This window comes from Danio aesculapii, chromosome 1 (assembly GCF_903798145.1).
Source record: "Danio aesculapii chromosome 1, fDanAes4.1, whole genome shotgun sequence".
NCBI classification, from domain to species: domain Eukaryota; kingdom Metazoa; phylum Chordata; class Actinopteri; order Cypriniformes; family Danionidae; genus Danio; species Danio aesculapii.
Genome location: NC_079435.1, coordinates 14484944 through 14511100, shown reverse-complemented (window position 1 = coordinate 14511100; position 26157 = coordinate 14484944). Strand labels below are relative to the sequence as shown.

At 35.8% G+C, this 26157-nt stretch overlaps 1 protein-coding gene across 4 annotated transcripts in view; it reads left to right on the top strand.

The window, feature by feature from the left end:
* Nucleotides 1-26157, top strand: part of mcf2la (mcf.2 cell line derived transforming sequence-like a) — a 131960-nt gene that overhangs the window by 29347 nt on the left and 76456 nt on the right. For all 4 annotated transcript variants that reach the window (XM_056456648.1, XM_056456646.1, XM_056456645.1 and 1 more), the window contains exon 2: nt 18217-18300. In XM_056456648.1, coding sequence (XP_056312623.1) covers nt 18217-18300 — 84 coding nt within the window. The remainder of the gene's footprint in view (nt 1-18216; nt 18301-26157) is intronic.

The window sequence follows — 26157 nt, the reverse complement described above, 5'->3', positions numbered from 1 at the left end:
CTGAACTTGGCAGCAGTGTGTGTATGTGGCCTATTACCATCAACAGCGCATGAGAACATAGTTCATTGTAAGCATGTGCTGCAGTTCTGTTGCTTAAATGCTCAAATTCTTTAAAGAGAGATGGATTCTGATTGGATGTCTGTTTTATTGTTCACCAACTGATGAAAGTAGATTCATTACAATTTTATTACTGTTGAATATTTAGAACAGTATTATTAGGATCTTTATTGATTTTAATTACTTTTCAAACTTTTTTTGAGCTGTACACTGCAAAAAATATCCGTAAATTAGCATTTTTCCGTACTTTGTGATTTATGTTTTTATTTTTCCTCATTTATTTATGTATTATGAAACCTTGATCTTTCTTCTATTAGCTTTTTAACTTTAAAAAGTAAAAAAGAAGTGACCTTTATTTACATTTTTAATAGTTTAAAGTGCTATATTGTTTGGGTTGGTGTTATTACGGTACAATACTTTTGTAATAAACCACCAGTACATTTTCTTTTATTTAACAGACTTATTGCTATATATACATTATATTATTTCAAACAACTTAAATGTCAATAAAAGTCATTTTGTTCAACTGTAGAGTTGAATTTTCAACATCAAAAGTCGACAGAGCAGAGATCAACATGCCATAATGCAATTCAAAACAATGCAAATAAACAGAAAACTCTTGTGAATGACAAACTATGGAAACAATTCAGTCATTTTTAACTTTAAAATAATATAAAATCAGTAATTTCAATCCTGTATGACTTAATTCTGCACAACACAAGTGTTCAAAGTGTTTTTTTACTCATAAATATAATGAAACTATAACTTATGCTCACTATAATGAAAGTCAGTTGGTCTCAAACCAACACTGACATCCATTGTAAAGCCACAAAACACAGATTTCTTCTTTTTTTTGTCAGAATATCTTCTTTTGTGTAAGTAAAGTAGGTCATACAGATTTGGAACAACATGAAGGTGAGCAAACGATAATAGAATTATATTTTTTTAGGTCAGCTATTCCTTTTATGTTTTGCTTTGGCATTTGACATCAAGAACACTTTTGACAAAGCTACACGGACCGTGAACGAACTTCTCCTGTTTGTGCCTGATAACCTGTAATGTGATTTTCAGACTTCTACATTCTTAGCTGTTGTTCTGGAGCATTCATTGTGCACAACCTGACAAAAGTCTTGTAAAAGTTTTAGGAACAACAAATAATAACTTGACTTCTAGTTGATAATTTGGTATCAGAATGGGCTTATATGAAAGCGTTCCTGCAGGACTTCCAGAGTTCATCAAGATACTTCAATGCCTCCTCTTTTATCTTACCCCAGACATGCTCAATAATGTTCATGTCTGGTGACTGGGCTGGCCAATCCCGGGAGCACCTTGACCTTCTTTGCTTTCAGGAACTTTGATGTGGAGGCTGAAGTATGAGAAGGAACACAAATGTCTTGATACCTCAGGCTGTTGATGTTGCCATCCACTCTGCAGATCTTTCACACCCCCATACCGGATTCCAATAGATCTTCTGCAGTATTTGTTATGATTGGGATACAGTTCAGCAGATAATTCATTGAAAAAATCGTCCTTCTGCCTCTTTTCCAAATGATCAACTAGAAGTCAAGTTATTATTTGTTGCAAGACTTTTGTTTGTGACTGCTTTTTTTTTTAAACCACATGTATAGGAATTACTAAAAAGTATGGGTGTTAGTCTAGTGTAAGCGAAGATGTCATGCTTACAGTATGTGCATAGTTTTCTGGCCTTTAATGTCTACTTTAATGGTTTCTATACTGTGCTTTAAAGCTGGAATGGTTTCTTTATAGTTCAGACAGGCTCGGACAAGACACAGCCGAGAGGTCTTTAACAAATCCTGCAACATGTGGTTAACCTAAGCTGCTTGCTCAGACATGAAGAGCAAAAAGGATGTTTTCCTTGCATGTTAACATTGAGTGTGTGTTGGTATGTGTTCCGCTTTTTCCATCCGTGTGTCATACTGTGTAGTTTTAAAGCCAGTGGTGTAAATAATGCAGAGAGTGGACACGACCGCAGAGACACTGAAAACATGCTTTCCTTGTTCTCCTGCACCAGGAAACACAGTCCTAAGAGAGGTGAGATCTTGAGGACCACCATATATGAATATATTTATAGCTGAATGTTTTTGCAATTTTGATTAGGCTTATTTTACATTATAATATTAGAGAATCAGGATTTTAGTGAGTTATTTACGATGAGCTGGGCTGTGTTTTAAATTATTTAATAAAATAATAATAAACTTTGACCTTTTCAAGTATGAATATCTTATTTAAAGAATTTACTTGAATGATTTATGATTAAATGTAATAATTTGTTAATAATCCGATTGCAACGTGAAGGGCAGTTTTGAGTATAAAATATAACAGTTGTTATGATCATGTTATGTCTTCAGTCACCCAAATGTTGCACTGTGACAATTTGGCAATTTGGTTTGCGTCTTTGGGGCCTCTCCTCACCGTAACTCTACTGGCTGTGGGAAAGACAGTGAAGGTGGACTGATCAGAGAACAATACATGTTTCACATTGTCCACAGCCCAATATTTTCACTACTAGCACCATTGAAACCGATGTTGGCATGACAATTGGTGTAAATTTACACCATAGTTTACAATTTATTTACTTTATTGTTAGTAGTAACTATTTTTTTATTTGTATTAGTTGTAGCTTTATAAGTTTTTAGACAAATTGTTGATTGGTGTAATTTATGGTAGAAAACATCATATTAAAATATTTTTAGCTTATTTGCTGGCAAAGAGTCTGTTGTTTATTGGTAGTGGACACCGTTTACTTAAAGGCCACCTATTTTACCCCTTTTGCAAGATTTATTATAGGTCTTTTGTGTCTCTAGAATGTGTGTGTAAAGTTTCAGCTCAAAGCATCCATCAGATTATTTATTATACCTTTCAGAAGTTTGTAATTTTCAGCTCTAAGCATCTTGTACCTGTTTTAGTGGCCTGTGCCTTTAATGCTAGTTCTCCCCGCCCACTGTTCCCATGTGCTGTGTTCACACCAGAATCAGAATTTGCAAATAAATCATGCTATTTGCTCATAAATAGACGTGTGAACATTTTGAGTTTGCTTCATTCGCACATCAAATCCACTTTATTCACGTGTTAAATTCACTTCACAATAGACGCGGATTTGCGTCATGGGCAGGGCTTCTGTCTGCCCGCTGAGTCTAGCTTCATTGCTAAATGGCTAACATGGATTTTATTGACAGAATAGCTGTATGTGCTTTAGGAATGTTGATAAACAGCGTCAATTTGTTTGGAGCCGTGTCTGATACATGCGTTAAGCGCGTCAATCGCACAAAACGCTCAACTCGTGCCACTTCATTCTACGAATCAGACATGAAGGAAGCAGATCTCACGTAACGTTTGTGAGAAATACTACAGTGAGAAGAAGAGTTAATTCGCGTGCATTTAACTTTGCACTGTTTTTGCACAGCAAAAATACAAAATACATGTTGATATCCACTGCTGTATGGATATCCATTATGTTAATGTACAAAATAAACCTGATTTAACATCTACAAACCGGGATTGAAGCGTCTTCTTTCATAATTAGACTGACATGCGGCGGTGGTGATAAAGTAAAGACGGTAAAATCGCTGTAATTCATTACAAACATGCACTGTTTTAAAAACGTTTTAAATTTGTAAAACTCATTCTTTATCACATTTGATGATGATTGATGATCACAGAGAGCTGAACAGATCTTTTAATCCCAGTTGCTTTGCGCACGTCCTGTCTTGTTGATATGATTAAACATGTTACTATGAAGACATGTTAATATGCGGCTGTCAATCAAATTGGTGGGCGGGGAAACCACACTCCTACGTCACGTTGCGGTGGGCCTCAAAATGGGAGTGATTTGGATCCTATTTTAACGTCAGGCAAATTAAAAAAAGAGATTTATTGTGTTTATATCACCCCAATATGACAGTGGACACACTATACCTACACACAGTTCTGTCCAAACAGCTCTCAAAAGATGATTTTCATCATACAGTAGGTGCCCTTTAAATAGCTAACTCAAAATTCAACCATTGGGTTCACAAAGACCAGTTTCACATGTAACGTATGACATGATTCGTCTCTAAAAAACCCTGATGTAAGACATCCATTTTAAAATTGATAATTGAATTATTTAATTATAAAATTATTAATTATTGAATCACATCTTTTAGTTTATTGATGATAAATATTTTAGATTATATTATGTCCTTGTCATTGCATACAAATTATGTCAGAGGATAGAGTTTTGTTAAAAAGTAACTTTCAATATGACTAAAAAGCATCAAAAGTTTGCAATTAAACCTAATTATCGACTTGTTATCAAGTATTGTAGTACTGTAAATATAATGTGTAACATTGAACAAGTCATTTTTGTGGTTTTGCTTCCATCTATTAACAACACAACGAGCCGCATCCTGAGATGAAGATGACTCTTTTATTACTGAGCTCTTCCAGGCTTCAGTCCAACCCCAGATCTTCACACAGAGGTATAGCGTCACACCATTAAAAATGTAAGGCCATGTAAAGAATACCCGTCTCTCCACTGAATGGCATTAAACCGAGAGCGTCTGTCTCTCCTGAATAACAGATCTCGGACGCTCAATGGCTTTGTCAGTGTGCGGTTGGCGTTCTTGGCGCCTGTGGCCGTTTCAATAGGCCTGTTATTGCTGCTTTGGTTTTTGCGGATGTGTGAGAGGATGTTTTGTATTGAACGGAGGCTTTTGTTGATGAAACACCACGAGATGAACTGGAGAATGAAGCGCCAGAGCTTCTTTCTCATAGAGCCCAGCTGAGGCCACAATGACAAGACTGAACGCGTCTCAACGGCAGAGCATTGTTTAGCTGGAGCCCAGAGAGAGAAATGCAAATGAGAAAGAGTATGGCTGCTGATTGGACGGAGGAGAAATGACAAGCTATTTCTTTATTCTGTTGTGTACGATGTTCAAAATAAAGGTTCTTAAAGGAACATTACGTTTTTGAATACGTTGAGCCGATCTCTGGGTCTTGTGGGAGTAATTTTAGTCTAGCGTAGCATAGATTATTGAACTGAATTAGACCAGTAGCATCTTACTCAAAATTTGTTTTCTTATTTAAAGATTTAGACTGTTATATAGCTACAAAGTGTACTATGACTAAAGGACAATGAAAAGTTGCTATTTGTTTAAGTTGATATGGCTACGATCTACACATTCTGGTGTAAAAATCTGGGTTATTATCTGCTGTACCATAGCTGAAGCAGGCACAATGATATTACTAGGGCATGGCGATATGGGCAAAATATCATATCTCTGTATCTTTAAGTGGAATGTTCCGGTATTTTTTCATAAATGGTTACTTGAGAGTTAAAGCCTTTATTAATACTTTATTAAACAATTTTTGAGTTACCTCTCTGTTTACAAATAAACAGCGGCACAAAAAATAACAGCTGCACAAAATCTTTGATAAATAAATACAGTACAGGTTTTTTTCCTCATTAACACTATACACCGCACTACTGTGCTGATGTGCAAAAAACAACATAAACAGAACCATAGAAAACATAGCTGCATTGTCAGAGCAAAAAAGGACACACTTAAATAGTAAAACAACAACAAGTATTGTAAGATAGAAAAGAACCACATTGAATGTAAATATGAAACACACAGTATTTTATGTCACAATTACAGTGTTGTTATAAATAATCCTTTATACCACAGTTGTGTTATTTATAAAACAATTAAATCAGCTGTATATGTTTTTTCAGTTACACATGTACATGTATGTATTGTGCACAATTATTAAACAGTGCACATATCCAAGATAGCTAAAGAGAAGTCTATCACTACATGTAAAAAATCCTACACTTTTTCTATTGTATTGTTTTGGCTAAACTTGTTTTACTAAATATTAATAAGGAGATGAAAATGAATAGACTATACTGTAGATATGAGAAGTAACGAAATTGTTTCAGAGTACTTATTATTATAACAGACCAGAACACAGAGATAAATGTGTGATAACGTAAATGTAAAGAAGAGACCGTCTTGTAATAAATACTGAACTTATAATCAGTGAAAATTAGGTGGTTTCACTTTCGAAATGCGGTATAAATGAGTCCCATTTTGGCGTTTTTAATTCTTTTGAACACATTCAGGTGCTGCTTATCAATTTGACAAGGATTCTGTTTGTTCTTACTGTCAATTGCGGAAGAAATGATCAATAAAAGGTTTCTGATAAACCGCTGTGACAGCTGCAGGTGCTGTGTGATGTGCGTGCATCGAGGGGGAGTCAGATTTGTCTGGGGAGTCAAATTTTTGAACAAATCTTTTGGATGACTTGGAGTGAATCATTCATTTGCACACATTTGTGCAAGTGGAGCTCGCGTGCTCCCTTGGAGTGGTCTGTTTCACGCAGAATGCGCACATGCGGCCTCAAACTATATCGATAAATCCCCAGAACTCGATATACTGCCCAGCCGTAGATATTATTCAGCGTTTTACCAAGATGGGGACTATTTTCAGTCCCTGCTTAATATCACTGCACCTGCTGCTGCCATGGTACAGCAGCAAAGTACCTTGATTATTGCACCAGAATGAGAGTATAGTTCTTAGGTCATTCATCAGTTTGTTATTATTTTTATCTTTAATACTTATTATCAGTTCCAACATGGTGCACAATCTGAGGTCACACAAAGACAGCACTGACAAGACAAAAACTCTGAATTTACTATTAGGTTCTATGCAGTATGAAACCGAGATCTATTCATACTACTCGCAAGTACTACATCCGCCATTTTGTCATGATCGAGTGACCTACTCGTGTCAGTTACGTCGCTTCACTCGCATTCATGAATTCTCTCACAATGCTTCAGAGAATAGCGTAGCATCCATCGGATACGCACTTCAGATCTTGTCGGAAGTAGTAGGTCATCCCAGTACTTCTCACATACTGTTTTTCGAATTCTATAAATTCGGACATACTACTCTGCTCACATACTGATTTTAGGGCATTATATAGTAGGGTTGTCACGATACAGAAATTCAGTACCAATCGATACTGAAGTTTTAAAAATGTCCATTTCCCGCTAACATTTGAGCGCTGTTGAGCATGTTCTTAAACAGCGCTGATTTGCCATCTTGTTCACGTGCTCAACAGAAATGACTGTGATTGGCTGTGTTCAAGGTCATCAGTTCACCAAACTCACCTTGGGTAACCACAAATACAGGGACACTTGAGCGTTTTAAAGCCGCGATTCATCAGCGTATCGATCGCATGTCAGCTTATAAACCAGCCAGCTGATCGATGTGACTTTGAAAAGCTCCAGTGTCCTGTGTCATCTGTGGTTACACTCTGTAAACAGCGGTGAGTTCGTTGAACTGATGACTTTCACGGCCAATCACAGTCATTTCTGTTGAGCACATGAACACAACAGCAAATCAGCGCCATTTAAGAATGTGCTCAGTAGCGCTTAAATGTTAGCAGGAAATTGATGTTTTTGAAACTTCAGAACTGACTGGTACCAAATTCCAGTATCGTGCAACCCTACTATAAAGAATGGAATATGCGATTTCGGACTCAGCCCAAGTGAAAATCTTCACCCTGACAGGAGTTTTCAAAAAGTATTGGTTTCACTAACCAAATACAGCGTTTGGATGTGGACGAATAGCCAAACCACATAGAAAAAGCTGTGATATTAAAAATATCTACATGTTCATGTGGACAGGACCTTAAGTTAACCAAAAACAGGACATGATGTCACAAGACGTAAAATATAAAAAAGTGAGAATTCTAAGTCTTAAAACAGCACTAAGGCTAAAGTGCTAATGCTAAATTGGAAATGCTAAGAGAACCAGGCCTAAATGTATGATTTTTCGATAATACTATAAACATTTTTATTACCATTGTCCACAACTAAATGCAGCTACTCCTAAACCTAACCCTCGTCCTAACTCTGTATACTTTTATATGGCTGGGCAATCAATTCACATTTTGTAAATAAAGCCATTTTAGTAAACCTCCAGCACTTGTTTTCAAATGGATCCGCATTTACTACAGAGCTGTGGTATACTGATAAGCTATGCGGAAAAATAATTTAAACAAATATTACGATCAAAATGTATTTAATTGGATGGTAATGAAAGCAGTTTGTGTTGCTTCTCAGTGAACTATGCCTCTGTGTTGTAAATGCCGCACATGAAAATAGTTTACTTACAGTATAATAACGTGTTTTTACTCCAAACCTCATAACTTTAGTCCAATGTTTGAAATAAATCCTTCTGTGAGATGATTCTATAGTCATGCGATTATTAGTCTTGCTGAATCAATGATCCTGTTAAGTCTTTATTGCTGCTTTAAGGGATACAGCTGCAGGCGGATGTTAACTAGAATTATTTATATTATTTATTTAATTATCCATTAAAATATTTCATTAACCGCTACTCTTACCCCAACCATCACAGTAATGTAAAATCTGTAATTATACTGAGTATTATTTATTTTGTTTATTAAATTACTAATTCAACAGTATTTTATTAATGTCTACCCCTACCCCAAACCTCACAGTAATGTGAAAATATTATCAAATATTATATTAGTATTAAAATTATGCTATATTTACTGGTGTATCCGCAGATGGATCCCATCTAGACTTTACCTTAAAATAATGCAACACTTTGGGGATTTCCTGGGTTGTTTCTTCATGGGTGTTCCCCATTTGAGCGCCCGCTCGAGAGTGCCCTCTGGCACTTTGGAGGAGATTTGCACAGCTTTGCTTAATCGTGCTCGCAATTTAAATTCAATCCATGAAGTACTTAAGAATAATTTTCATTTACAGCTTGTATCATGTCAGTCAATTGTTTTGAAAATGTTAGCATTTGCAGCCACTTTAGCGTTGCATTTCATGTCAGTTTGGTTGTTAGCTAGATTTAAATTAGGATTATGTCCTAATTTAACAATTTTTGGTGGCATTTCATTTCTTAAGTTCTTTTTAAGTGAATTTCAAATGTTTAAATACGTTCTGGATCTTTGTTCATTGATATTTAGCAGTGAGCTTTGTTCGTGCGACTTTTCAGCTGCATGTCATAACTGGAAGTCCGCAGATGGTCTGTTTAACTGTTTTCTCGCTAGTGAAGCTTTCAGTTTTTAGCCCGTGTAAATACAAAATGCACCATTACGCAACACCTATAACTCCAAAACATAATTTTCAGTACTTAAATGTAGTCCACTATAAGTAATACTCTGCAAATGAAGGTGTATATGACTTCTCTTTTAGCCTAGCCAAAAGAAACCAAAAGAATGAACTGTAAGTGTAAACACAGCCTAGTTCATCCTTGCTGGAACTGAACACAAACGTTTGATCAGTATTTGTTACCTGCCATTTAAAAAAAACACAAGAAACAGCAGGGTCTTTGTGTTTGTGCAGTATTGTGAACTTCCCAGATGAAAGGTTTTCTGGCATTTGTGTGTCTGTGTCATGTGCCCTGAAGCCGTGACAACGTTCACAATGCAACAGCCTCTCTAACCTAATTGCTTAAATGTATAATAGCGTTTGGAATACAATCCAATTTGGAACACAGAGGAACTTGTCATGGAGCGTCTCGCAAAAAAAAAAACTCCCTCGACTTGTTTTCTATTTTTATCATTTCTCTCAATATCACATTTGGCCTTTTGTGATGTTGCAAAAGCAAGAATAAACTCTTCTAGCCTGAAGCAGGGGATGACGGAGATGTGAGATGAACCTTAGGTTATCACAGATTTCAGTATGATTTACAACCAGCTCATAGAAAAGCAAAATATTAGGTAACACTTTATTTTGATAGTCCATTTGAGTACACTTTAAAACCCAAAAAGTTAAGGTAACTCAAATCATTTGAGGAAACCGATTGCAACAAACCATTTAAGTTCAAAAACTAATCCTAATGAGTACTGTGAACTTAATCCATTTGAGTAAACGAAGCAATTTGAGCACAGTAAAACCCAATAAATTAAGGCAACTCAAACCAACTGAGTACTGTAAAACCCAATAAGTTAAGGCAACTTAAACCGTTTGAGGAAACCAATTGCTAAAAACCATTTGAGTTAAAAAAACTAATGTATATAAGTACTGATAAGGGTTGGTTGGGTTGGTTTGGGTTGGTTGGTTTGGTTTAGTTTGGTTCATTTTGGGTTGGTTAGTTTGGTTTGGGTTGGGTTGGTTGATTTGGGTTGGTTTGATTTGTTTGGTTTAATTTTGGTTTGTGTTGGGTTGGTTTGATTTTGGTTGGTTGGTTTGGGTTGGTTAGTGTTGGGTTGGTTAGTGTTGGGTTGGTTTGGTTTGGTTTGGTTTGGTTTGGGTTGGTTTGTTTTTGGTTTGCTTGGGTTGGGTTTGCTTTTGATTTGTTTGGTTTGTGTTGGTTTGGTTTTGTTTGGGTTGGTTTGCTTAGGTTTGGTTGGTTTGGTTTTGCTTTGTTTGGGTTGGTTTGGTTTGGCTTGGTGTTTTATTTCAATTTGTTTTGTTTTGTTGTTTTGGTACTTATTATAACTAACTTATATATTTTTTTTAGATACAAGTAGATATTATTGGATACTAGTACTTAATCATTCATACCTGTTAAATTACAGTAACGTGTCACAATCTTACTTGACAGAAAATAGTCATTTGTACTTGTCTAATGTTACTAGAGTTACATTAAAAATAATTTGTAGTAGTTTGTACTAGGCTTGGACGGTAATATGGTATACCGCAGGTTCTAAAAATAGCAACGGTGTCAGTTTCAATACCGTTATACCATCATAAAAACCAATGCACTTATATAGGAGACAAGTATTAAATATTATTTATTTAATGCCTAAAAATGCGTATGCGTGATTGTCATCACGGGACAGTGTGGAGGAGAGAGAGAGAGGTGAGGTAAGATGGCGAGTCGCACACCAAGTGACCAGGTCTCGAAAAAGAACACAACCTCTGCAGTTTGGCAGTATAAATTTCAGAATAAAGTGGTCGGTAACTCTGGTGTAATTTGAGCGTGCGGTCTAACAATATAGCTCCCGAGCGAGCATCCGTGTGGATACAGTTTGTGTGTGTGTGTGTGTGTGTGTGTGTGTGTGTGTCTGTGTGTGTGTGTGTGTCTGTGTGTGTGTGTGAATGAGAGAGAGCGTCCTGTGCAGATCTCAAATACGAACAAGACAAACAGGTGACCGCAAACCTAAGGTCACATATACAGTATTCTGTTTCCGCTTGGTTTAGGCACAAGCTAACAGTTTGGTGACGCTGTCTGAGCCTTACATCATAATTGTTTTTATTATTTATGGTAAAACCGAATACCGAGGTAAAATAAGGAGGAGGTTTGACGGTATCAAAATTTGGATACCGCCCAAGCCTAGTTTGTACTTAAATGTTCTGTTCTATTTTTGTTCTAAGTCTGAGGGCAAAAAAACTTTCCTTGCAGTATACTGGAGCTTTTATTTAGTTTAGTTTTTTTTTTTTTTTTTGTTTAGCTTAGCTTAGCTTAGCTTATCTTTTGTTTTGTTTTTGTTTTGTTTCGACCTGATCAACCATGGTGGTGTTTTGAAATCATTATTGCACTGCGCTAAACACATTTGTATTGCATGTGTGGGTCTGTACATGTGAAAGCATCTGTGTCGTTTGAGAACTTCTCAAATGTGTAAATGAGTCAAAAAAGCACCACAAATTCCTCATACACACACAAATGAAGATCTGCTTCAAGGAGATCTATTTCTGAAGGCCATAGTAAACTGTAAAGGTCATTATCTTGTTGTTTGCTGGTCATCACGTTTCTCCTTTCTGTGCCAGACACGTCTCTTAACCTCAGAAGCTCGGTTTTAACCCACACTACAGCATCTGTTTCTGAATCCTTAAAGTCACGCGAAGCTGTCACAGAGTCCAGCAATCGTACAGTGATCTTAATCTGAACGTGGTCTGCAACTGGGGCAGCATGCCAGACTTTTAGCAACTCTCTGTCTGTGTTACCAGGGCAGGTTAAGGATTAACATCTCTCTCTTAATCTTCAAGCATCTGTCTGTGTCTCGCCGTAGCCAAAAGAAGGTGTTAAGAGTGGTGAAAACAGGTGCTCAGTGGTATGGCAAGCCGTTTTAACATTTAATCTATAAAACACACTAATAGGATCTATTTTCATTCTGCTACAACAAATTTTTGGATGCTAATATTTATTTCCGCAAAGTACAAGAACTTATTCTTTAGATACTAGTAGCTTTCTAAAAATACTTGTACTTGGTAATTAGATTCTAGTTGTTATTTATTATATACTAGTACTCATTCGTTAGAGATTTGAACCTATTAAATTGGTTATTTTCATTAGGTAATAGTACTTATTATATACCAGTGTTTTACAGTATGTTATGTTATGCTAGTACTTATTCATTAGATACCAATACTGCTTTTTTGGATATTAAAAATTACATTACATTGTTTGCATTGTTATGGGAGACTGTTTCATAAAAATCTCAACATTTTAACTTTATTTGTTGCTTTTTGAATTTCTCAAAAAATTTTCTTAGCTTTTTTTGCTTTTTTTACTTTATTCCTCACAAATTTGACTCAATTTCTGACTTATTTTTTTACCAACTTTTGTTTTTGTTATAGTTTAGAACTCCGGTCCGGATCCAGACCATGAGGGTATTCAATCCAGACTTGGCTTCATTTCACAATGCAAGATCATGTGTAAAGAATTCAAATTGTGGATTTCCTTCTTTGATAAATCTTAAACCTTGTAAATCAACAGATTAGTTGTTTGTATTTTTGTTTAAAAAGTTTTCATGACAACTAGTGATCATACGAGGCTTCATGTGATCGAGCGAGCTAATCGCGTGCGCACCTGCTTTAACCCACCACAGCAAAGAGATAATTTAAATTTATGAAGATGTCAGTCTTCAAAAAAAGAAAACGATGACGAAAATCCACAGTTCAAAGTTGAATGGACAAATAAGTACAGGTTTATTTTGCCACAAGCCAGCACAAAGACAATCTGCTTGATTTGTAATGAGACAATAGGAGTTATAAAGAGTGTAATGTGAAACGCCAATGAAACACAGACATTTTGAATGGCAGTGTCCACAAAATACAGATATAAGGAACACAAAACTACAACACATAAATATTTTATCACACACCTTTTGTATTGTCACTTTTTTTGGAGAGAGTTCTGGATGTAGACCTGGTACATTTTGCCCACATGCAATGCTTTTTAATGCTCACACCTAACCCCACCCCTCACAAGCTACGTTTCCATCCAGTTATTTTTAATTTTGGATATGCGGATAAAAAAACGGTTGATGGAAATGCCAAGATGCGCATGAATTTAGAAAATTCGCATTAAAAACATATGTACATAACTGAGTAGGATAAACTTTTTATTCGATAAGAAAAGAGGTGCATAAACCATGATGGAAACACTTTTACCAAACAAATTTCAGTATGCGCATTTAAAAAAGTCTTGTGATTTCATTATAAGAGATCATGTGATGGTAAAAATGTGTGTGAATGGACAAACCAGCAGACTGAGCACATTGTAAAACATCTGAAATGTTGTTTTGGTCATTCTAAAACGCCTTAACCATTTCAGTATCAGTGTTATTATATTATTAATGACCTCTGAGCTGTCAAGAGAGTCTGTGCTCCACGTCTGACACCACATCTGACGTTGAGTGTCAGCATTGTCTTCTGAAGTGAAAGTCATTTATTAAATAAAGAAAAGATTCAAGCTGCTTCTCCTACTGCAGCAAATTCCGTATTTGGCGCCAGTTAATCAGAAAGTTGTCCGCTTTGACTCGTTGGATGGAAACGCTGCTTCATTTGCACATCTTTTATGTGATATTCCAGTTTTGTGCATAAAGTAATTCACATTTTTGGATGGAAAGATAGCTAATGTGACGTCACTAGCTCCGTTGAGTGCATTGTGTCTGACATTGCACCTCTGAGCTATGCAATCTCAGCTTGCATCATCAATGCTGCATCTAGATACTATTGGCCTATGTTTTGAATGCAAATGGCACTTTATTTAAAGAGAAAAAAAATGTGTTGACTTACAGTATGATGCATGTTATGGATGTTTATTAAAGACAAGTCATGTAATATCAATTGTTCCAGACCTTTGACCTTAATAAAAATTCAGATATGGATCTTTTACTGTAGACATTGAGAACTGCTGGTTTAATTAGTAAGTTTCTTTTAAATTTGGTTATTTAATGAATAGATACCAGGTTGTAATAAAACTTGTATGAACTTAATTAATATAACAAGTAATTAATAAATAAGCTCTGTTATATAGTTTGTGGCTTTAAAAGTATCTAATGAATTCCTACTAGTATATAGAAATGTGCTAGTTATGATTAGAATAAATTTTAGTCAAAATGGATTATCTGAATGGCATCCTACAAGTCAGTGATTCAAAATATGAAATTTGTGTTGAAGCGGCTTGCCGTACACCTGCGATCTGTGACAAATTGGGAACAGATCTAGTTTTGTTTTGTTTGAGTAGAGCACATTATTAATAGTTTGAGGGCTAAACTTTAAAGTTCAGGGGTCTGTATCTTATGGTAAGATTTTGATGCTTAAAGTGCACACAATGTCATTGAACTTGACAGAAACCTAATAATATAGTGAGTAGCCAGCATGTTTTGTTTTTTTTTTTCTTTCTGTAATGCTGTAATGTGTTTCACGTCACTGTCCTTCAGGCTTCAAAGAGGCCTTATCTTCTCCTGCCGCTCCTCCACTGTACTTCAGCTTTTAGACAAGGACATTTCCTGACATGGGAGATTAGATTAACGTGCTGCTCTATCAGCCCATGTGAAACTTAGCCTGTCTGTTTGGAGTAAAAATAAAAAATGCGTGTCGTTTTGTACTGGATTGATGTGGTTTGTTGTTATGGCTGAAAACTAATTTACTTTTATCATTTGTACAATATATAAAAAAAAAAGAGTTCAGTTAGTAAAGACTAAAGAAAATGAAGGATGAAATTAGTAAACCCATTTACCATACCATGTGTTTAATGTTTACCTGTGACCTACTTATCCATATGCTGAGTTCAGAAAGGTCCCAAATACCTGACTAACAGCAGGAGCGATGGATGAGTGTGTTTGTGTTTCCATCTGTCATCCAGAAACTTTATCCTTGCTGATAAGCACTGCACCAGTGGTCTGTTGTTGTTGTTTTTTTTTTTTTTTTTTTGCTTTATTTCACATTCGTCTGTTGACTGTGACCTGATTTCAGCTTTATTTGTGTGTCTTTAGATTCAAAACTATACATTTTTATTTAAATAAGTGCAGTCTCAGTCAGAGAAAGATGAACCACAGTAATTCACACACACTCAAAAAAAATCCATCTACTTATTTAAAATGAGCTGAAACAACACAACTTTTAAGATTTTGTTGGGAGAACTTAATTGTTTTATGTTCAATTCACTTACTTTTTTAAGTTTACCTTAATTAAAGTTAACTCCATTTCTTCATGTTGTCCCAACACAAATCGATTGTGTGGAACCCAGCATTTTTAGAGTGCAGAAACACACACACAAACTTACATTGGTGGTTTATGAGAACTCCATAGGCATAATGTATTTTAAACTGTAAAAACTGTTTATTGTATGGCCTGACCCTGCCCCACCCCTAAACTCAACCCTTATAAAAACTAGCCGAACATTTTGAATGTCAAAAGATCCTGTTAAGTAAGATTTTCAAGCTTTTCTTCTTATGAGGACACAAGGCATGTCCTCATAAACCACCAATTTATCTACAATATAACACCACTGTAGGTCTTACGCATGTGATTATACAATTTAAAACAGGCAAGTACACACACACACACACACATACAACATACACACATTCACACACCTACACACTCCACACATATACACCTGCACACTCCACATGCATACACATGGACACGCTCCACTCACACACATGCTCTGCACACGCACATACATACACACCACAGTGGCTGATGCTCTCCAAGCTGCTTACAGTAATCTCCTTCTCAGAGGAAACACACTCTCTCCTCTCTTCTCTTCTCTTCTCTTCTCTTCTCTTCATATTTTCATTAATTCAATTACTCTTCCGTCTAGTCTCACTTCATTCATTTAGATACTCTTCCGAGTCGCCTCTCATATGGAGAATGAAGCCACATGAATTGCTCAGGTGTGATTTATTTCACAGACTTCAACAGTGTAAAAATCTTGATGGTTCTGTGGGTCTCGTCTATCAAATCTGATCTTTATTTTATATTCCATATTGGATTCAAGTCAGGTGATTGGCTGGGCCATTCTACAGCTTGATTTTCTTTCTCTGAAAGCATTTGAGAGTTTCCTTGGCTGTGTTTTGGATCATTGTCTTGCTGAAATGTCCACCCTGGTTTCATCTTCATCATCCTGGTAATGTAGATGTTGGACTGAAGCTGGTGTCAGTAATTTACAATGATGAAGGGCAGAGGGTTGCTGACTAACTGCTGAGAGATTTCAGCTGCTGTCTGGGCTTGCATTGTCTTTCTATACCTACCTTTCTTCAAGTGTTCAGTGCTTTTTTCCCTCCGTCATTTCATTTTATTACACAAAACTTTATTTGAAAACTAATTCGATTTGGATTTTTTTTTTGCATATATGGATTTATTTGGTTTCCCCCTACTGTATTTTTAAAAGCCATTTTGCTAAAATGAGTTTTGGTGCACTGAAACAGAAATTTCTACTCCTTCATTATGTTTTCAAAAATTCAGCTTTATTTCTTTTATACATTATATTGTCCTATTCATTCTCTCATTAAACCCATTAAAGTCCTATTAATCTGAGCAAAACATAATGATTATCACACTGCTTATACCATGATTTACAGAAGGTAACCATTAAAGCATTCAGTGTAACAGTAGTACAGTTATATATCAAAAATGCTAAAGTGGCATGTTTAGAACAAGAATCTTTTGATGACGGTATTAAAAGACTCACAGTGCAGCTCAAAATACTAATGATTTTTATTTTAATTTTAGATATTTATACTTTACCGCCTATAACTCTATAACACTGGCTTTTACCCATTTGTTACCACAATGTTTTAATTGTAAATGAAATGAAATTTTAATGAAATAAAGTAATGAAATGAAGTAAAAGCTATAATACATTTCTTTAAGTCTAATTTGATGCAATATCTCATATTTGTCCCATTTACTGTATACATCAAACTTTAACTCAAACTATTTTATTACCATCTATATTCAAAGTTTTTTTAAATTGTTTTTATTGAAAGAAGAACAAGGTGAAATAATACACACAAAGATTTGACAAGACTTTTCCTTCCTTACTTTTTTCCCTATGAACTCCCCTTCAAAATATGAATAAATAAATAAATAGAAAATAAAAGAAATTATTTAAATTAATAATAAATTAAATATTTACTTAGTCTTTTACATAAGTATTTACATAGAGTTTTGTTAGTACAGTGAGGAAGTATTTAACATCAGTGTTTGCCCTTTGAGTTTGCTTGCATTATCCTTTTAAGCATAGACCTTTTAATTTCCCTATTAGTTTTAGTTTGGGGGAAGTGTTACGGCTTTTTCAAAGTATGAGATCATTGGATTCCATACTGGATAAAAACAATTAGTAGATCCTCTAAGAAAGTATTTAATTTTCTTCTATCTTAAAAACAGTATCATATCACTAAACCAGAGTGAAATTAAAGGTCCGAGCCATAAGACATGCGACTTGATACTTATTGGACATGACTCTATCTTGTTCAAATACTCCTAAAACAGCCATTTCAAAACTAGGCCTAATGTCTTTATTATATGCCTTGAATATGACAGAATTTTAAATATAGTTGTCCAATAATGAAACAGTCTGGGGCATGCCCAAAACATGTGAGCCAAATCTGCTTTAGCAGAATGATATTGCTCACACGTGTCACTCACAGTTGTGTATATCTTGAAAAGTCTAGCCTTACTGTAGTAAAGTCTGTTGAGGACATTGAATTGAATTAAGCTTAAGCGAGTACAGGAGGTTGTTCCGTTTACTCTCAATGATGCATCATTCCAGGTTACCTCTGAATGAGTTTTTAACCAAATCTGTTGGTTATTTTTTAGTTTACTCCACTGGGGTGTTGTGCCTTAAAATGTCCGCTTCAAAAAGTGAAGTAGTAAGCCTTTTCTCCCTGTTTCTAACTGAATGTGTTTGTTGGTTTGTTGTGCAGATGAGATTATGCAGCAGGAGAGCAGTCCTCTATGTGCCGCAGACATCAGCCCAGACCTCAGGAAACAGTTTGCCTTCTTGTCTGGTGAGTCTTCTGAAGTCAATCCCAGAATGCTTTGCTAATAAAGACTGTTGTGTATATCACTATGAAGTGATTCTGGAAGTTTCCGTTTTTCAGAGATAACGTTAGTCCTGTTTTGAACCTACCAGTGTTTGTAGCTCCGCCCTCATTGGAAAGAGCACAATCTCATTTGAATTTAAAGCAACAGTCACCAAGATGGCACAATTTTGATCCAAGCCAAATAGGGGCAGTTTCAACGATTAAAAAATATATATATGTAAATATTTGTGTGGTATTTTGAGCTGAAACTTCACATATACACACTAAAGACATCAGAGACTTACTTTACATCTTGTAAAAAGGGATATAATATGTCCCCTTTAAGACTGTGTGTGTAAAATCACAAGAACTTCTAACAAGAAGCTACAAGAAGTGAATAACTCACTATGGCACTGATCTGATGAGCTATATTTAAAGTGTGAAGTCAGCATCGTAACGTATCCTCTTTCAAACGTGCTATATGGGTCAAGAGTGAAGATTATTTATACATATCTGCTTCATCTAAGAACATGAACCGATTTCACAAACACACACTTAATAACACTCCAGAAACTCTCTCCAGTCTGCGTAAATAACCCAGATAGTGGCCGGCTCGTGTTGCCTGGGATAACGCCTGACTGGAGGAAGCCTCTTAATTATTCAGTCTTGCCATGACGAAGTGCTTGACAACAGCGTTCAGAGCTGATGTGCGTTGCCAGGTTGTTTGATTGACAGTCAGGCTATGTGTGTCTGTGTGTGTGTGTGTGTGTGTGTGTGTGAGGCCTATAGAAGAGTTTATGGTGAATAAGAGGATTAGATTTTCAATAAACCCCCCCTCATTGGATCAAATCTATGAGAGAGTCTCTGAATATTTACAAAGCTGGCTCTAAACTCATGCATTATGTATGCCATAAAACATTTACAACACTACTGGCAGGAGAGTGTACAACAACCATTCCAAATCACAGATGCAGCATACAGAAACAAAGAGGACGCGTTTATAAGACTAAATGTTTTTTATATGAATGAATGATGATGTCAGAGATGCAGAGGTTCAGGGTTTCTCTCATTGGCTGCAAAATGGTGCAGTTGTGGTTCAGGGATTAAAGCTCTGATTCATTTTTTATGTGTTGTTAATGATGGTACTGTATTTAAAGACTGTGGTTATCGTGATTACCAGAATAAGAGTTCTTTGCTCTTCTGATCTCTGTTAATTTTAACCCTCTGGGATCTGAGGTGAGTTTGGAGCATTTGTGCTTATTTCAGCTATTGATTACATAGTATTACATAGTATAGCCAACATGTATTTTTTTGTATTCAGCACAAACTGTGCTACAATAATATGTGAGAAAAATGTATGTACACGCAGTGGTGGAAAGAGTACTGGAAAATCATACTCAAGTAAAAGTACCATTACTTGCCTAAAAATGTAGTGCATGTACAGTAAAAGTATCTGTTGTGAATATTACTCAAAGTATGAGTAAAAAGTCTCTGGGTCAATGCGTGTAAAGATGTTGGACGTCTTCTTGGACACTTTTAATGCTTTCAAACAGTTTGCTGCAATTATAAATCGCCCATGTCTTGAGGTAGTTCAGTATGATGCGATTTACCTTCTGTGTGTAGTGGCTGCAGGTTGAAGGAAAATAGTGGAGTAAAAGTACCGATACAGCACTAAAAATGTACTTAAGTAAAAGTACACATTTTTAAAACTACAATCCCTGAGAAAAACTAGTCAATTACAGTCATTTGAGTATTTGTAATTTGGTAGTTTACACTACTGTGCACATGCTTGCATTTTTTAGAAAAAAAATGTGTGGTTAGTAGGTTTTGGAGAAAAAAAGTAGCTGAAATAAGGTCCAAAAACACACTGAATGGGCTTGAATAAGACTTTTGAGTAACCAGTCTTGTAGGCTAGAATATTTACTTCACAATTATGTGAAAATTATTTTGTTCTCTCATTTAAAAAAAAAAAACATTACAATGATTTATATTTTGTAAAGTCTAATTTGGGTCATTTTTGGGTGAGCGACAATGGTCATGAATAATTCACCCCTGGAGAGACAAAAGACACTCCCCCACTGGCTAATGTTCACCCATCAAGGGCATTGTAAAGCAGCTGCAAAAACTAAATGCTTGTTGTATTACTTGCTGTATTATGACCATGTAAACACTATGGGTAAACATGTAAACATATGTGCACTTATACAGCATGCACAAAAAATATATATTTGACATAGTATAAAACGTGTTTGCAAAACAGTTGTAATAACTTTCTTGTGACTTAATAAATTGCTTTCTATTTCCAATTTTGAAAGGGCTGCCATCCATGTTTTATTGTTGATCGGGGTTGTTTGTTTCCTAAAATGTTTGTAGTTCACATTTATACTCTTTTTCTACCCTTTTATAGTTTATTCAACTCTATTCAGTTCTTATTTGGCCTGGGCGATATGGCAAAAATGCAATCTCGATAATTATTTTTTTTATTAAACGATAACTATTTATATTTCGATATAGGATGTTAATGCTTCTAGATCTAAAAAAATATCCCAACAATGACTGAAGCCACAAAAATTAGAGGGTCCATTAAATGGCATAACATTTTTGGTGGCCGAAAATTCGGTACATCTTTAAAATCAACACATTTTTAGATTGCCATTGTTGCACATTTCTGCTCTGGGATCGGCTCTTAGATCAATATTGAGTAAAAAAAAAGTCCAGAGCTTATTATTGTAATTTACATAGATTTTAGCGCGATGTGATATAATATTGTTTACCGGCCCAGCCATAGTTCTTATAGACTCTAATTTATTTTGTTTGCTTTGATATACTCTGATTCGTTTATGATCAGATAATTCTATTCATCTACTCCATTTTTCCTACGTTGAAACTACCCTGTATTTTACTACACTGCTAAATTCTGATCTATTCTACAATTTTCTGCTCCATTCCAGTCTGTATTTTTTGGGGGGGATTATATTCCTCTCTATTGTTTATCACTAGTATACCTCATTGTACACCTTTCGACTCTATTTTACCCATTTATTCTGTTCTTTACTTTTATACTCTGTTATACTCTCTTTTATGCTCAATTCTGCGGTGATATACTCCATTTTCCTAAATTATATACTATTACTTCTACTCTCTGTTATACTGTAATATATTCCATTCTACCATGTTCTTCTTAATTATAATCCATTTTTGTCACTTTTTTACTCCATCTGTTTTTCTCTATTCTTTTATAGGACTCAATTGATACCATTGCTTACTCCATAATCTATTCTTCAATTCTTCTCTTTTAATCACAATTCTTCTAGTCTTGAGTTTTATAATCACCTCTTATACTCTTTTTAATGTGTTTGTTGTTTTTAATTATATTCCTGTCCACTGTTTATCGCTAATATACCTCATTGTACACCCGTCGACTCTATTTTACCCATCATTACTTTTATACTCTGTTTTACACTATTTCTCCATTATGCTTAATTCTACTGTGATATTCTCCATTTTCCAGAAGTAAATTCTATTACAGACTTATACACTCTATTATATTGTAATATATTCCATTCTACTATGTTCAACATAATTATAATCCATTTTACTCGCTTTTTTTACTCCATCTGTTTTTCTCTATTCTTTTATAGTACTCATTTGATACTATTTGAAACTCCATACTCTATTCTTCAATTAATCTCTTTTAAACTCAATTCTAATCTATACTCTTCACTTTTATTCTCCATTTATATTCTTCTCACCTTTTATACTCCTTTTAATGTGTCCATTGTACTCCTATTATACTCTATTTTTCTGTGTGTCCATGCAACATGTGTGCTGACTTTATTTCTGTGTGTGTTTTTGTTCCTATGGTAAAGTAAACATTCGTTTGGTCTCATGCCTCAGTTCTCCACCTAGATTTAATGACAGACCTGCACTGCAGAAGCTCCATCTGTTTGTTTCCTGTTTTCATTTCCTTTTCACCCCTTTTCATCTTTCTTCTTTTTCGGGCCTACTTTTTTTCCCCCACTAGACAGGCACAGAGGTTCATGTCTAATATTATCATTAGCATACAGTGTGTGTGTGTGTGTGTGTGTGTGTGTGTGTGTGTGATGGTCGATGATTAACATCTCCTTTTAGTTGCATCCCAAATGACACATCATATTCACTTATACACTCAACCATATTGAGCCCTATCATACACCTGGCGCAATAAGGCACAAGACGTGTTTGGCGCGATTTGTTGCTATTTTGAGACCAGCGCAACTCTAAATTTCAAGTTTTGCGCCACATCGTTCAAATAGCAAATTCGTGTGTGCCGCTTTGTGGACTCATGGGTGTTCTGGTCTAAAAAGGAGGCTTGTTAAGGCGCATTGTTGGCCCATTCCTATTTTGTAAATTTCTGTATACTAAAATAGACCACGACATTGACCATCTAAAAGCAGGTCTAAAGTCCAGCGCAGAGTGCGTTTTTTATTGCGTACAGGATGCGCACAGGATGTACAGCAATACACAAATATCATTCATATTCATTTATTAATTTGCTGTAAATAGAACTGAATTTAGGAATAGTTTTAAAACAAATCTTTGCGCTTAACAAACTAAATTAAATATGTTTACAACACTGTTTCCTTTTTCACAAAAGTAAAGGAGTAAAGACAAAGTAAAAAGGCTGAATGAAGGAGGCTCGTTCTTTATCATCGCGTTGCAAAAGGTTTAACTATTTTTTTCGCTAGTGAGGCATTCAGTTTTTACATTTACAAAGTCCACCATGTAAATAGCAAATGCACTATGGTGTGACGCATTATTGGTTTAATGCACGTTATGCTCAAAACATACCCATAACTTAAGAGAATAAGCACAACCCTGTTAGACCATGCACCAGGGTGCAAAGAATATTTTTCCATTCTTAAAATAGCAAAAGTGGTTTTGTTCACGCCCTAAATGCTTTTGCCCCATGCGCTTTAGACTTTGCACCAGATCGTTAAATTAGAGCCCATAGTGTATGAATTTAGTGTTGTCAACAGTTTAGTGTCATTAAATAACAAGCCTTTCCCAGTCAATGTTGGTGGATTCTGATGTGAAATAAATGGCAAAGCTACCAAATAGTACTTGTCATGAGGACAATTGCATTCACCATAGGAGGCAACATTAATGACTTAAGTAGAAGAATTTTGCATGCACAATCCAAATGAAATGAAGTAATCCAACCTCAGCAGCTAATAACTCCTCTCCTACCACTGCATAAACACATCTGCGAGCTTTGAGGGCATCAAGAGTTCAACATTACATTAAATAACATGTTATCGGTTGAATAAGTGCATCGTCCAGGTATTTAAAGTGACCTTATTCTTTTTTTTTTTCTTTTTTTTTCCAGTGTAAATGCACAACTTATAAATAGTATAGAATAGTATAGAATAGTGCATAAGTATGTGATTTGAAACGCACCTTGTTGTTGTGGATTGATCCTCCCTCTCACCTGCCCCAGATGGACTGGAGCACTTTACTTTTGCTCTGCTGATGATTACAAACGAGACAGCAGTGTCCTTTTCACCTTGTGTGTGTGTGTGTGTGTGTGTGTGTGACGGTCACAGAGGTGTTAATATTTGTAAGCTCCGCAGTGGATCCATCCTGCTCTATTAATCACAGAGTGGAGCAGCCAAATACACTCACTCACAGTCACATGACCTCTGTCCCTGCACACAATGCACCAAACGTGTCCTCTTTCCCTTTCTCTCACACACACACATACACACAGTAATGGTGTGTATGATGCTTATCTCTCCGTGTTTTTGAACAGTATCATCTCTATTTGCAAGACAAAGTTCAGTGACTGGAGAAGAGCAGATTTGTCCTCATGGTGTTGAATTGTGTCCTTGATTCCCTCACATCCATGCGGTTCTATAGCTGGGATTATTAGTTATCTGCGAATGTACGTAGTTGTAGTCTCTGTATTTCTCTATATGAGGTTTATATGGGAAAATGTGGAAGTGCCCCCTTGTGGGTAGAAGACTTTTAAAATGAGAGTTTCTGGATTATTATATTTCCGGATTTTTCTGGCAGTAAAATTAATTCAGGAGGTTAAATTTTTCCCTGTAAATATTTGTTTTTGTCCTAACCATCTGCGGCAGCGATGCACAATATTTCTATTTTAGAAATGCTTTCTATGTCTGCGACTTCATGACAGAACAATAGCATAAACTACCATGACAAAGATCATCGCAGGTACTGATTATGTGCTTTATTTTGTGTTAAACGCTACCAAAATGACTTTAAATATGCTTTTACCTGACATTTATTGCTATACTACTAAAAGCAGCAGCATACAGTTCACCTCAGATCTTGAAAATAAAATAACTAGCGGTTTGAAAGTGAAAGTCAGTCAGTACTGTGGTTTAACAAAACCAACAACATCAGTAGCCAATGTTTCTGTTAATTTCCATCGCTTTAGGTGCTTTAGATCTTGTCATGTGTTGTAACGCTGATTCTACTTTACTGGTTATAGATAGTAGATAATTGCTTTGTTTCCGTCCATCTATGTTTATGCACATTTTTGAATATCGCATAAGAAAATGCTTATTGGAAATACTAAGATGCTTAAGAGTTTTAAAAATGCACATAAAAAATGGATGCACACATGTAACTGAGTAGAATAAACAAATGAAAATGAGCATAAACTACGATAGAAACACAGTTTTTTAAATATATTTATTTTTAGGGGTGTTTCACCTTTAATTGGAAAGGACAATGGAGGTTACAGACAGGAAAGTATTGGGAGCAGAGAGAGGGGAAGGGTCAGCAAAGGACCTCAAGACGGGAATCGAACTCGGGCCACCGTAAGCACCACTGTGCTATATATTTCGGCGCACTTAACCATTATGCTATTGGATCCAACTGGAAACACATTGTAATCACATTTCAGTTAATTCCAGCATACGCATAAAAAACTTTTTGTTTTAATGGGTGCCATGGGGTGGCATTAATGGACCAACCAGTGAACCTGACCACCTTGTAAAAAAACCTTTATTTATTTTAATCTCCTTGTGCTTCATCTTCATCTTCTGAGGCAGAAGTTATTAATAATATTATTTATTATATATGCAAAAAGGCCCACAGTGGCCTATCTCCTAGAGCTTTTTTTTGTTATTTTTTATGTTTTATAATTGGCGCCAGTTTATCAGGAAGTGATGATTTTGTTCCCGTTGAAAACAGTGATTTATTCACAAATGTGTTATGTGATTTTGTAGTTTTGTCCATTAATCTAATCCACATCGTTGGATGGAAATAAAGCTGTTTCCTCATTGCTAGATTTCTTCTTCATGTCCTAAGACATGGTCCCCAGCTAGGTAAGTGCTGTGTAATATCATTGTGCCTGCTGCAGCAATGGTACAGCAACAAAGTGCCTTGATTATTATGCAGAATGAGGGTATAGTTGTTGTGCTGCCCCAGGAGTGTTTTTAAAACACATAGTATAAAATAAAAGGAGATTTAACTCTTGTTTTTAAAAAGCTATTTATTTAAAGTGTTCCCTGTTTACCTGTCACGAGTGACATTACCTATTGGGGAATCCCCCATACTTCATTCCTCACCTGATCAGTGCTCCCAAAGATGATAGGCTACGAGAGCATTTATGGAGGACATTTTGCTTCATGAGAAAAAAGAGGGTGAAAGAGGTGAGGAGATCGCGATCGTCTGTACATTGCTGTTTTCGACTGCGGGTTATTTGTTGGGCTTTCCCTGAGGGGAGTTATCGACTGTTTGATTGCTATTGGGAAAGAGCCCCAGGACAGCAATAACGCGCTTCCAGTGACGGACTTTATGCCAGTGAGGCCGTCCATGTACACATACAGA